A 13,284-nucleotide genomic window follows, 5' to 3' on the forward strand; every position below is an offset into this window, starting at 1 on the left:
GTTCCAATACTTTGGCCACCTGATGCAAAGAGCCAACTCATTGGAAAAGACCCTGATGCTGGGAAAGATTGAGGGCAGGAGAAGAGGAAGGCAAAGGATGAGTCGGTTGGATGGTATCACCGACTCAATGGACATGAACTTGAGCAAGCTCTGGGAGCTGGTGAAGGACAGGGGAGCCTGGTGTGCTGCAGTCCGTGGGGTCACAGATTCAGACACGACTTAGTGACTGAACAACAGCAGCAATACTTTCTAGTTCAAAGTTGCTATTGCAATTTTACTATTATCATTTCTTTGACCGCACTGCATGCGGGATGCCAGCTCCCCAACCAGGGATGGACTCTGCATGCCCTGCAGTAAAGCACAGTGTTGGCTTGTGGGCCACCAGGGAAGCCACACTCTCCTCACTTTAAAGGAAGCCCATCTCGGTTCACTTTCTCAGTGGGGGTCCCCTTCGAAAGTTCCTGTAAGTATTAGCTCCTATCCCACCTAATCTAACATTATTATTACTTTGGCTGCACTGGGTCATTTTGAGGGGCATGGGCTTCTCCAGCTGTGGCGCTTAGGCTCAGCAGTTGTGTTATATGGATCTAGTTGCCTGGTGGCTTGTGGGATCTTAGCTCCCCAACCAGGGATCAAACCCATGTTCCCTGTATTGGAAGGCCTCTTAACCATTGGACCACCAGGGAAATCCCATCCTACCTTTTTATTTTTAAAAATAGTGTAATATAGGGTTATCCCTAGGATAATGTGGGTCATTGTCATTTTAGTGGTGTCCTGGGGCAACTCACATCTTATAACTGACTTCCCATCTTTTTCCATCAGGCAAGGATCAGGTGAAGCAATACACACACACACACACACACACACACACACACACACCCCATCTCAGTGGAGGATGCAAAGCAAAATAAAGAAAGATTAAAGATATTGATTCCAAATAAATATTTTCATAATTTGTTTAATTTGTAAGGCACAAAGGGTTTACGTAGATCGCTTTAACTTCTAAAAATACAAACCTGGCACTAGTAGCAGCAATTCATTTACTAAATTTAAATGTAACATGGTAAAACTCATCTTTAGAATCTGATTCCTAAACAGATGTGAGACAGGAATCACCACGACACATGCCAGAGACAACTTCCTAAATAAATGGCTAACAAAGTGAGTGGAGGGCTGGGAGTTTGGCTGCCCCTGGTTAAACCATTGGATCCAGTACGAGGGAAGAGAAAGCGGCCACCGTTTGAAGGGCTTTGTTCCTCTTACTAGACATCTTTTTCTAAATCCCAGAAATCTCAGAATGTTAATGCATCTCCCTTTCTTCCAAATGAATCACCCAGTGAACAGGTATATACTTTTTTTCTAACGTTTTTAACATCAATCACATGCTGTCTCCAACTCCACAAGCGAGTTTTCTGGAAGGTGTGTGCCAATGTCAAAAGGACACAGCCTGGCGGATAACACTGGAACCCTGGGAGTTTAGATGAGCATGGAAGGAGTCTCCTATTCTGTCCTCCAATCCTTGGGTAGGAACCCAGCCCCCACACACAGCTGTCGCTGTGAAGCTGGCTCAGGGTGGGGGAGGGGAAGGCACAGATGAACCAGAACACTCTTTTGACTCAGTACTTTCTACTTCCTCCCCATATCGCCTATTTACCACAACTGCCCAAGAGGAGTCACCAAGAATTTAATCTCCCTGGATTTTCCCTGCCCGACCTTGAAACGATGCTAGAGAGCGCAGAGATCCAGCAGGATCCAGGCCAGCCCAACATGACATCATGGGCAGAAAGGTGCGGTGTTAGGCCATCTGAAGAATCGAGATGTGCTTGGTCCACGTTTCAACAGGGGGCAAGGAGATTCTGCCACACAGATGATGTTAAGAGTCCTCCCGCAGGCGTGATGTCTGAGAGGGAGGGAGTAAGAGGCCTCTGAAAGAGAGCCAGGAGAGACACAGAGAGGCACCCTCCGCCATGCCTTCCCTGGAACCAGGGACAGAGGCATCATGGAGGTAGGAAAAAGGTGGGTGGGGGTGGGGGTGGGGGTGGGGCCCGGGCCGGGCCCGGGCCATCCCACTGCTTGCGGTCCCCGCTGGTCTTCGCAAGTCCTCACATCTCTGTGGACCCCGAGGTTCTCCATCCCTCTGAAACTTGGCCACAAGCGCTCTCTCGAGGTCTGTGGTGCCGAATCGCTGTTTTAGGTCCTCTAGGGCTGACCATCAAGGTATCACCAAGGGGGGTCAGTCCCTTCACCAGTCCTTGAAAATAAACTAACACAATACCACAGAGGCAAGAAATTACATGTGGTGTGAATGCGAGTGTGTGAAAGAGTCTGAAGACTTGGAAGATACTCACTGATACACTATCAGTAGTTACATAAGTGTAGTGAAATTCTCGGTGACTTTTGTCTTTATTTTTTATACCTTCTGACTTTGTTTCAAATATTAAAATAAGCGAGTATCATTTTGTAATTATAAAAATTATTTTGTTTTAAAATAGTTGAACTACCATTTTAGAGCAGAAAAATAGGTTATGCATGATTTTGAGAACTATCAGAGAAAAACACATTTTTAAAAAAACAAAGGAGGTTAGTAATAAGTAAGGTTTGAATTCAAACCTTATTTGCTTTGAAATGTAAACTGCACAACACAGGCCCTAAATATCATGGATTACAAGGTCCCAGAATGCCAAAGATATAAATGAACATAAACCAGACAACTGGAGTGTATAACAACAGACACTGGTATTATTCAGATACACAAGTGAGCTGACAAATTACAAGGCTAGGAATGATTTCCTGTTGAGTGGATCATGCTATGGTATCCACATAGCTAAAGTATGGGCATTATTTTGCAAAGAATGGTCACTGGGAGGAAAACACAAAGGAGACACTCGTTTCACAGTCTAGCTCACACAGCTTAGAAATGAGACAGAAAACAGACCAGCTTTACTTCATTCTTTTGGCAACATCTGAATATGCGTGTTCAATCTCCTGGTCGGCAGGACACGTGTTTGTGAACTCATCCCGAGCATATGCATTGTTCAAGTACCTCCAGATGCCAGTCATTTCAGGAGGAAATTCAAAATCTCTGTATCTCTTGGCCACGATCTGAAAACGAAGAGGAAACAGTCAAGAAGGGAAAACCCACAAACGTAGGCAGTTACATCAGACAATCCATTCTTCTGAGGCATGTAATATATTCTTTCTCAAGTTCCCATGTCATTCTACAGCCTTTCAAGCTGCCCAAAGTGAGCGTGGGACTCAAAACAGAAGTACTACACACCTGTACCCCACCCATTCATCACAGATGGTCCTCGTGACCCGCTGGCATGAATTTGCTCTATTGTCTTGTCGCTCAGTCATGTCCAGCTCTTTTGTGACCCCATGGACTGTAGCCCACCAGGCTCCTCTGTCCATGAGATTTCCCTGGCAAGAATATTGGAGTGGGCCACCATTTCCTTCTGCAGGGGATCTTCCTGACCCAGGGATTAAACCCAAATCTCCTGCACTAGTGGGCAGATTCTTTACCATCTGAGCCACCAGGGAAGCCCTGAGCTTGCTCTTTGTGCTTCCAGCAGTTTTCTCTCCCTGTGTTCTGCTGCTGAGTTATTTGGTGCCAAAGATTCAGATGGCTCAGATGATAAAGAGTCTGCCTGCAATACAGGAGGCCCAGGTTCAATCCCTGGGTCAGGAAGATCCCCTGGAGAAGGAAATGTCAACTTATTCCATTATTCTTGCCTAGAGAATCCCATAAACAGAGGAGACAATTCATGGGATCGCATAAATTTGGACATGACTAAGCAACTAACACTTTCACTTTCAAGGGTTCAGGATGGATTTTCAGTGCCAGGATCACTTTGTAGTGCCCTCTCTTTTTCTTATTTGCTGAGCCTCACCTCCTGAAACCCCAAGTAACCATGTATGTTACACCTGTGAATTTCCATCATTCTGCCCAAGAGTATCATTTCACTGTAGGTCTGCTGTGTGCAGAGGGCAGATTCATGAACTGAAAAATCCTTATCCTCAAGGAAACAGTGGATATAAGGATGGGGTAGCAGAGAATGAATATCATGAAAACACAGTGGTATGAGATGTCTCCTCTGGCTGGAGGGTGTCACTGGGAATTCATCACAAAGGAGGGTGTACCCTCTTTGCAGGTGGTATGGGTTCTCTGCGGTTGCCTTAACAAAGCACTACAACCGTGGGTGGCTTAAACAACAGAAATGTCTTCTACCACAGCCCGGGAGGCCCAGAGTCCAAGATCATGGTGTCAGCAGGGCCGGGTTCCCTCTGAAGCCTCCAGGGAAGGATCTGTTCCAGGTCTCTCCCTGTCTCTGGCTCATGGGAGTACAGCTCCAGTCTTCACCTGGCATTTACCCTGTGTTGGCCCTCTGGATCTAAGCTCCCTTTTATAGGAACATCTGTCATGTTGGATTAGGAGCCCACTCTACTGCTCCTAATCAATTAACATGACCCCATCTTAACTAATTACATCTGTTAAAACTCTATTTCTAAATAAGGTCAGTTTTGAGATATTGGGAGTTAGGACTTGGTCTAGTTTAGATACAAATTCGGGGGGACAAATATTTGGAAAGCTATGACAAACCTAGACAGTTTACTAAAAGGCAGAGACATCACTTTGCCAACAAAAGTGCATATAGTCAAAGCTGTGGTTTTTCCAGTAGTCATGTATGGATGTGAGAGCTGGACTGTAAAGAAGGCTGACCACTAAAGAACTGATGCTTTTGAACTATGGTGCTGGAGAAGACTCTTGAGGGTCCCTTGGACTGCAAGATCAAACCAGTCAATCCTAAAGGAAATGAACCTCGAATATTCATTAGGAGAACTGACACTAAAGTTCCAATACTTTGACCACGTGATGCAAAGGGCTGACTCAATGGAAAAGACCCTGATGCTGGGAAAGATTGAAGGCAGGAGGAAAAGGGGATGACAGAGGATGAGATGGTTGGATGGCATCACGGACTCAATGGACATAAGTGTGAGCAAGCTCTGGGAGTTGGTACTGGACAGGGAAGCCTGGCATTCTGTAGTCCATGGGGTCCCAAAGAGTCAGACACGACTGAGCAACAACACTTGGAAGGGCTAATATTTCCCATTGTATTGGCTCCTGGGATGTTTGGATGACGTGAGCATGGAATTTGTCACCAATTAGAAGATCTTAATGACTTATTTCTCAGATTTTGGAAGCTGCGAGCTAATGATGCAGCAAGACAGGACCACATAACTTTCCAAAGAACCTCCTAAATTAATATCTTCTACTTGAATTCAATCTTACTAGAGATTAGTGTCAAGACTCCTGCTTTTCTTTTATTTGCATTTCCCTGCTTTTGCTTTACCCAAACATTCTGGGTAAATTTATTATGTATGTGCCTCTCATAAATGTAAACTTGTTTTATATCATATCTTACTAATGTTATACTTTGTTTTCCAACTTCCTATATTTTTGCATTTGTGTACATGTGTTTCCCTCTCTGGTGGTTTGGAAGGTTTACGGTCTGTTTTAACTCTTCCAGTGGTGGTGGTGGTTTAGTTGCTAAGCCATGTCTGACTCTTTGTGGCTCCATGGACTATAACCTCCCAGGCTCCTCTGTTTATGGGATTTCCCAGGCAAGAATACTGGAGTGGGTCCAGTGGTCTCCATATAACTAAAAAACAAGAATTCTTTATTTCTTGATTATCAACTATCTAACTGATCTCTACTTACTCCTGATAATAAGCAAGGAAATGATCTACTATGCTCCTTCCAGTGGTGTGAAAATAGAAGTTTACTATATTTGATTCAGTTCTGTATCTGTAATTCCCACTGCTCTTGAGTTTTAGTTCTGGTTTAATATCTAAAGAGGTTCTATGTCTCTATCACTAATCCTTTTATACCACACACCTTCTCTGTTCCTGGATCCTTATTTTATTATCCTTTTTTATTATGTCATCATACAGAAATTTTATTTTTACAAAATGGCTCAGGGGTGCTTATTCCATCAAGACCAGAAGTCTAGGTGAAAGCAACAATTTACTTGGATATAAAATTCTTACATCACACATCCTTTCCTTTAATCCTTTACCTACTGGCCGTGCTGGGTCTTCACTGCGGCACGCAGGCTTCTCTAGTTGCGGAGCATCGGCTTAGTTGCCCCAAAGCATATGGGCTCTTAGTTCCCCGACCAGGCGTAGAACCTGCATCCCCTGCTCTGGAAGGCAGAGTCTTAACCACTAGGCCACCAGGGAAGTCCCTAATCCCTTAACCATGACACCACTGTTTTCTGGCTTTTAATGTGATTCTAGAATCCCACGGAGAAGGGAATGGCAACCCACTCCAGTACTCTTTTCCTTTTTTACTTAATTTATTTTTTTAATCAAAGGATAATTGCTTACAGAATTTTGTTGTTTTCTGTCAAACCTCAACATGAACCAGCCATCAGTTCAGTTCAGTTGCTCAGTCCTGTCCGACTCTTTGTGACCCCATGAACCACAGCATACCAGGCCTCCCTGTCCATCACCAACTGCCAGAGTTTACCCAAACTCATGTCCACTGAGTCACTGATGCCATCTAACCATCACATCCTCTGTTGTCCCCTTCTCCTCCTGCCTTCAATCTTTCCCAACATGAGGGTCTTTTCAAATGAGTCAACTTTTTGCATCAGGTGGCCAAAATATTGGAGTTTCAGCTTCAAATCAGTCCTTTCAATGAACACTCAGGACTGATCTCCTTTAGGATGGACTGGTTGGAACTCCTTGCAGGCCAAGGGACTTTCAAGTGTCTTCTCCAACACCACAGTCCAAAAGCATCCATTCTTTAGCACTCAGCTTTCTTTATAGTCCAACTCTCACATCCATAAATGACCACCTTGACTAGACGGACCGTTGTTGACAAAGTAATGTCTCTGCTTTTTAATATGCTGTCTAGGTTGGTCATAACTTTGCTTACAAGGAGTAAGCATCTTTTAATTTATTGCCATCGGTATACATATATCCCCTCCCTTTTGAACCTCCCTCCCATCTCCCACCCCATCCCACTCCTCTAGGTTGATACAGAGCCCGTTTGAGTTTTCTGAAACATACAGCAAATTCCCATTGGCTATCTATTTTATATAGGGTAATGTAAGTTTCCATGTTATCCTTTCCATACATCTCGCCTTCTCCTCCCCTCTCCCATGTCCATAAGTCTATTCTCTACGTCTGTTTCTCCATTGCTGCCCTGTAAATAAATTCTTCAGTACCAGGATTCCATATATATGCATTAGAATACAATATTTATCTTTCTCTTTCTGATTTACTTCACTCTATATAATATGTTCTAGGTTCATCCACCTCATTAGAACTGACTCAAATGCATTCATTTATGGCTGAGTAATATTCCATTGTGTATACGTACAACTTTTTTATCCATTCATCTGTCGATGGACATCTAGGTTACTTTCATGCTCTAGGTATTGTAAATAGTGCTGCATTGAACAATGGGATACATGTGTCTTTTTCAATTTTGGTTTCCTCAGGGTATATATATAGGAGTGGGAATGGAAGAAGCACAAGCTGGAATAAAGATTGTGGGGAGAAATATCAATAACTTCAGATATACAGATGATACCACCCTTATGGCAGAAAATGAAGAGGAACTAAACAGCCTCTTGATGAAAGTGAAAGAGTAAAGTAAAAATGTTGGCTTAAAGCTCAACATTCAGAAAACTAAGATCATGGCATCTGGTCCCATCACTTCATGGGAAATAGATGGGGAAACAGTGGAAACAGTGTCAGACTTTATTTTTGGGCTCCAAAATCACTACAGATGGTGACTGCAGCCATGAAATTAAAAGACACTTACTCCCTGGAAGGAAAGTTATGACCAACCTAGATAGCATATTCAAAAGCAGAGACATTACTTTGCCGACAAAGGTCCATCTAGTCAAGCCTATGGTTTTTCCAGTGGTCATGTATGGATGTGAGAGTTGGACTGTGAAGAAAGCTGAGCGCCAAAGAATTGATGCTTTTGAACTGTGGTGTTGGAGAAGACTCTTGAGAGTCCCTTGGACTGCAAGGAGATCCAACCAGTCCATTCTAAAGGAGATCAACCCTGGGATTTCTTCAGAAGGAATGATGCTAAAGCTGAAACTCCAGTACTTTGGCCACCTCATGAGAAGAGTTGACTCATTGGAAAAGACTCTGCATCAGAGTCTAGGAGGGATTGGGGGCAGGAGGAGAAGGGGACGACAGAGGATGAGATGGCTGGATGGCATCACTGACTCAATGGATGTGAGTCTGAGTGAACTCCAGGAGTCGGTGATGGACAGGAAGGCCTGGTGTGCTGCAGTTCTTGGGGTCGCAAAGAGTCGGACACAACTGAGCGACTTAACTGAACTGAACTGATGGTGCTTTTATTCCTAGTTTTTTAAGGAATCTCCATACCATCTTCCATAGTGGCTATACCAGTTCATATTCCCACCAACAGTACAACAGTGTTCCCTTTTCTCCACACCCTCTCCAGCATTTATTGTTTGTAGACTTTTCGATGACGGCCATTCTGACCTGTGTATGTGATGGCTCACTGTAGTTTTGTTTTGCATTTCTCTGATAATGAGCAATATTGAGCATCTTTTCATGTGTTTGTTAGTCTTCTTTGGAGAAATGTCTGTTTAGGTCTTTTCCCCACTTTTTGACTGGCTTGTTTGTTTCCCTGGTATTGAGTTATATGAGCTGCTTGTATCCTTTGTCAATTGTTTCATTTGCTATTAGTTTCTCCCATTCTGAGGGTTATCGTTTCACCTTGCTTATAGCTTCCTTTGCTGTGCAAAAGCTTTTAAGTTTAATAAGATGTCACTTGTTTCCTTTTGTTTTTATTGCTATTACTCTAGGAGGTGGGTCATAGAGGATCTTGCTTTGATTTATGTCAGTGCCACTCCAGTATTCTTGCCTGGAGAATTCCAGAGGAGCCTGACAGGGGGTTGCAAAGAATCAGACACGACTGAGCTACTAACACTTTCACCTCACTTTAGAGACAGATGAGGCTAGTCTGAATTTCTTCGTTGTGTAGGTACACTTACCTTTTATTATTATTACTATTATCATTATCATCTGGGCACCCAAAGGGGTGATTTTTTTTATCATCAAAGTTCAAATATAATTTACCAGCTATATCACAGTGTGTTGACTGTTCAGGACAATATTTTTCTAATCATGGATGGCTATTTAAAGTAAATGCTCAGGTCATCCTTTAATTCAAAACACTTTCCCTTTGAGTCTTCTTTTTCCTTTTTTTCTTTCCTCTTCTTTTTCCTGATTAGGTTTACCTTTACCTCTTGCTTCTTCTCCATTTGATTTGAGGTCATTTCCTCAGGCTCTCTTCCAAATCCTTGATGGATTTCTGCAATGTCATTTTCCACCTCTTGCTACTCCTAATACAACTTCTAAACAATTTCTGAAATTGTTTTGTCTTTAAGGTTTTTTTCAGTTCTACCAGTTTCATTTTCATCCTCTTTGTGAGATTATATTTTTTGACACTTTGTTACTTGTCTTCGAGCACTTTCTCCAAAGGTTCATGTGCTATGCTAAGCAGCTCAGTCATGTCCAACTCTTCTGAGACCCCATGGACTGTGGCCCACCAGGCTTCTCTGTCTATGGGATTTTCCACCTAAGAATACTGGAATGGGCTGTTATTTCCTACTCCAGGGCATGTTCCCAACTCAGGGATCAAACCCATGTCTCCTGTGTCTTCTGCATTGCACCTGGGTTTTTTACCCACTAAGCCATCAGGGAAGGGTTCGTGTTCTCTTTCATTTTTTTGAGGCTGTAGAGAAGTAACTGTCTGAAAAGTTGAGATCTTTTCAGTTACTGAAACCAATCTTAACCAGAGAGGTGTTTCTCATCTGCCTTTTTCTCTTTTGTTCTATTTAACACATCCCCCTCTTCTTTGTGATCATCTTTATCCACATAGAGGTCCCACTTAGATTCCTTTTGGTTACTAACCATCCTTTAATGGGCAGACCAGCTGGACCTACTATTTGCTTAAAAACAAGGTGGAGAGCAATGGGAGGAAGGCCAGGCAACAAGCAGACCAATTTGGACATTTATCCTCAAACACCTATTAATCAAGGGGCTTCCCTGGTGGCTCAAATGGTAAAGAAACTGCCTGCATTGCAGAAGACCCAGGTTCAACTCCTGGTCAGGAAGATCTCCTGGAGAAGGAAATGATAGCCCACTCCAATATTCTTGCCTAGAGAATTCCATGGACGGAGGAGCCTGGCAGGCTAGATTTCATGGGTGGCAGAATCAGACAAAACTGAGCAACTGACACTCTAACTTTTTTCACCTGCTCTTCAAACTCTACCCTATACTCTGCCCCAGGGACACATGAGGGTCAAGGTCAAAATCAGGGTTAGTGCCTCCTCCACTCTGAAGCTCATGGATTAGGAGGAGGTCACCCTGGCTAAAAGTGATGCTGAGGTCATCTACAGTCTCTCTTCTGAATGATTCCAAGCTTATTTCTTTTCTCTGCTCAGCAGTCACAAAGCAGAATGCCTCTTTCCTTCTCTCCTCCCCTCCATGTTCCTTTGGGTCAGGGGACAGTGGCAGAACACACAGGGGACACCTCTGAACAGTTTCACCTTCAGCTCTGCCTCCACAGAGATCTCATCTCCGTAGGGCTTGTCCCTGCCTCTCTTGGCCCACTCGGTGCTCTGTCCTCAAACAAAGAAGCTTAGGTTGGGCACTTCAAGTCTGTATTATGTACTTTTACAGACATCCAAACCTTGCTGAAGATCTAGAGAAGCTAGTGTCTAAGCCTTTGAGTTGGTGGTCCTTCCTTTTCTAATTTTACATAAGGTGGAGAGGGACTTCCCTGGTGGTCCAGTGGCTAAGACTCTGAGCTTCCAATGCAGGAGGTGCATATTCAATCCCTGGATGGGGAACCGAGGTCCCAGGTGCTACCCAATGCAGCCAAAAAGAAATTAAAGGTGGAGATAATGCTTTAGATTTTCAGAATGTTTTTGCTGGTTTCAGGATGTGAATAGATTATAAAGTCCTCTATTTTCTCATTGTCTTACCATAAATTCCTATAGACTGATTCTCATTGCCTTTCAAAAGTGCTGCATCCTGGAAGATTATTAAGCTGCTGGGTATTTTGAGTGCTAAGTGGCTTTGAAGACTTTGCAGTTAGGTCTTCCATTGGAGCCGTGGAGTGCTTTATTTTACTCTGAAGTTTACACCCTCTACTGACATAATAAAGAGTCTTTTTTTATAGGAACTAAACAAGTGGCAACTGATCTGTATATGTATGCATGTGTGTGTATACGTGTGTCTTTTACTTGCCTTCCCTAAACTCCATGTGCTTCTGTGATGTTACATTAGTCAGAGCAATAATGAGAATATGTTTAATAAAGGGACTAACCCAGACACAATGACATAAATAATCTGTTGGAAAATGGCTCCCAAATATACAGTTTGGATTATCACCAATGTGGCAGGTTTGAGTGGCAGGTTTGAAGGATTGAGTTGCTGTCATGAAACTTTACATCAGAACACTGGCAGCTATTAAAAATCACTTGGAGGATCAGCAGCATCCTCAAGGCTTAGCTTTCAGGTTGGTGCCCCTTGAACACATCAGGGAAGAGAGAAGAAAGATTAGTGGGGCAAGGCTGGGAATGGAGTCGGAAAGGAAAAGAAAGGCGAAGAATGACTGGAGTAACGGGGTGGCCAGTCGCCCACAGGATAGCCATGCCACAGATGGTGGGAACCTAATTTGTAAATTTCTAAATGCCAGATTAGTCATGTATGGATATGAGAGTTGGACTATAAAGAAAGCTGAGTACTGAAGAATTGATGCTTTTGAACTATAGTATTGGAGAAGACTCTTGAGAGTCCCATGGACTGCAAGGAGATCCAACTAGTCCATCCTAAAGGAAATCAGTCCTGAATATTCATTGAAAGGACTGATGCTGAAGCTGAAACTCCAATACTTTGGCCACCTGATTCGAAGAGCCAATTCCTTGGAAAAGACCCTGATGCTGGGAAAGACTGAAGGCTGGAGGAGAAGGGGACAACAGAGGATGAGATGGTTGGATGGCATCACTGATTTGATGGACATGAGTTTGAGGAAGCTCTGGGAGTTGGTGATGGACAGGGAAGCCTAGAGTGCTGCAGTCCAATTCAGTTCAGTTCAGTCGCTCAGCCGTGTCTGACTCTTTGCGACCCCACGAACCTGCAGTCCATGGGGTTGCAAAGAGTCGGACACAACTGAGTGACTGAACTGAAATAAAATGCCAAATAAATGCATTATTGAACAAAAGGTTGTTGACTTGTATTTCCCTATGTCTTCTCTCCCATCTCCCTATCCTATACCAAGGACCTAGTTCTGGACCTGGTATGATCTGAATACTAAGGATGCCCCAGAACAAGGGTTGGGCTTCTTCCTGGGGCCTCTAGGGCTACTGAGGACCAAGGGCATAGCAACAGTGATAATGACACAACAACTAACAGCTGTGAGTAACAGCCAGACCGGGGCACCCTGGAGAGCAGCCGTAACTACGGGGACCAAGAGGGGGTCACCTGCTTCTGAATTTCAGAGTCACCCCCAGAAGCTCTGCTTTTAGTAAGTCAGGAGCTGAACTGCTGGGTTTACATTTCTAAAAGGGCTTCCCTGGTGCCTCAGTGGTAAAGAATCTACTTGCATTGCAGGAGACGTGGGTGCATTCCCCGGGTCAGGAAGATTCCCTGGAGGAGGGCATGGTAACCCACTCCAGTAAACTTGCTGGGAAAATCCCATGGACAGAGGAGTCTGGTGGGCTATAGTCCACGGGGTCACAAAGAGTCAGACACAACTGGAGCCCCTGAGCAGGCACCGTTCTAAATTAGTAGGCATCTTTAAACCCTAATTACACATGACCAGCGACCCTTATTTCATGTTTGATCACCTGGAAAAACAGGCTGCTGCATGCGGTCCAGCCGAGGGGCTGTCAGCAGCTTACCAGCTGTTAAGGGGTCTGTGTTAAGAGCCAACCTCCTCCCTTATCCCAGGGTTAGGCTTACTCTTCCCATCACCAACAATTGACTGAGTTAACTTTTTTTTTCCGAAGGTTGGCTTAGTTTTTTGGTTGTTATTTTTGTTTTTAGACTGCACTGCTCAGCTTGTAGGATCTTAGTTCCCCACCCACGGATTGAACCCAGGCCACCCCAGTGAAAGCGCTGAGTCCCAACCACTGGACCACCACCAGGGAATTTCTCAAGTTCACATTTTAATCCTTGCAGATTCCACACACCATCCCTAAGGCTGGAGTGTGAAAT

General features: G+C 43.9%; 1 protein-coding gene across 1 annotated transcript in view; it reads right to left on the minus strand.

The window, feature by feature from the left end:
- CLIC6 (chloride intracellular channel 6) overlaps positions 943-13,284 on the minus strand; it is a 60,738-nt gene continuing 48,396 nt past the window's right edge. Inside the window, exon 6 of the mRNA XM_013964117.2 lies at positions 943-3,102. Within this exon, the coding sequence (XP_013819571.2) occupies positions 2,941-3,102 (162 nt within the window). The 3' untranslated portion in view covers positions 943-2,940. The remainder of the gene's footprint in view (positions 3,103-13,284) is intronic.

The sequence above is a fragment of the Capra hircus genome, chromosome 1 (genome assembly GCF_001704415.2).
Source record: "Capra hircus breed San Clemente chromosome 1, ASM170441v1, whole genome shotgun sequence".
In the NCBI taxonomy this organism is placed as follows: domain Eukaryota; kingdom Metazoa; phylum Chordata; class Mammalia; order Artiodactyla; family Bovidae; genus Capra; species Capra hircus.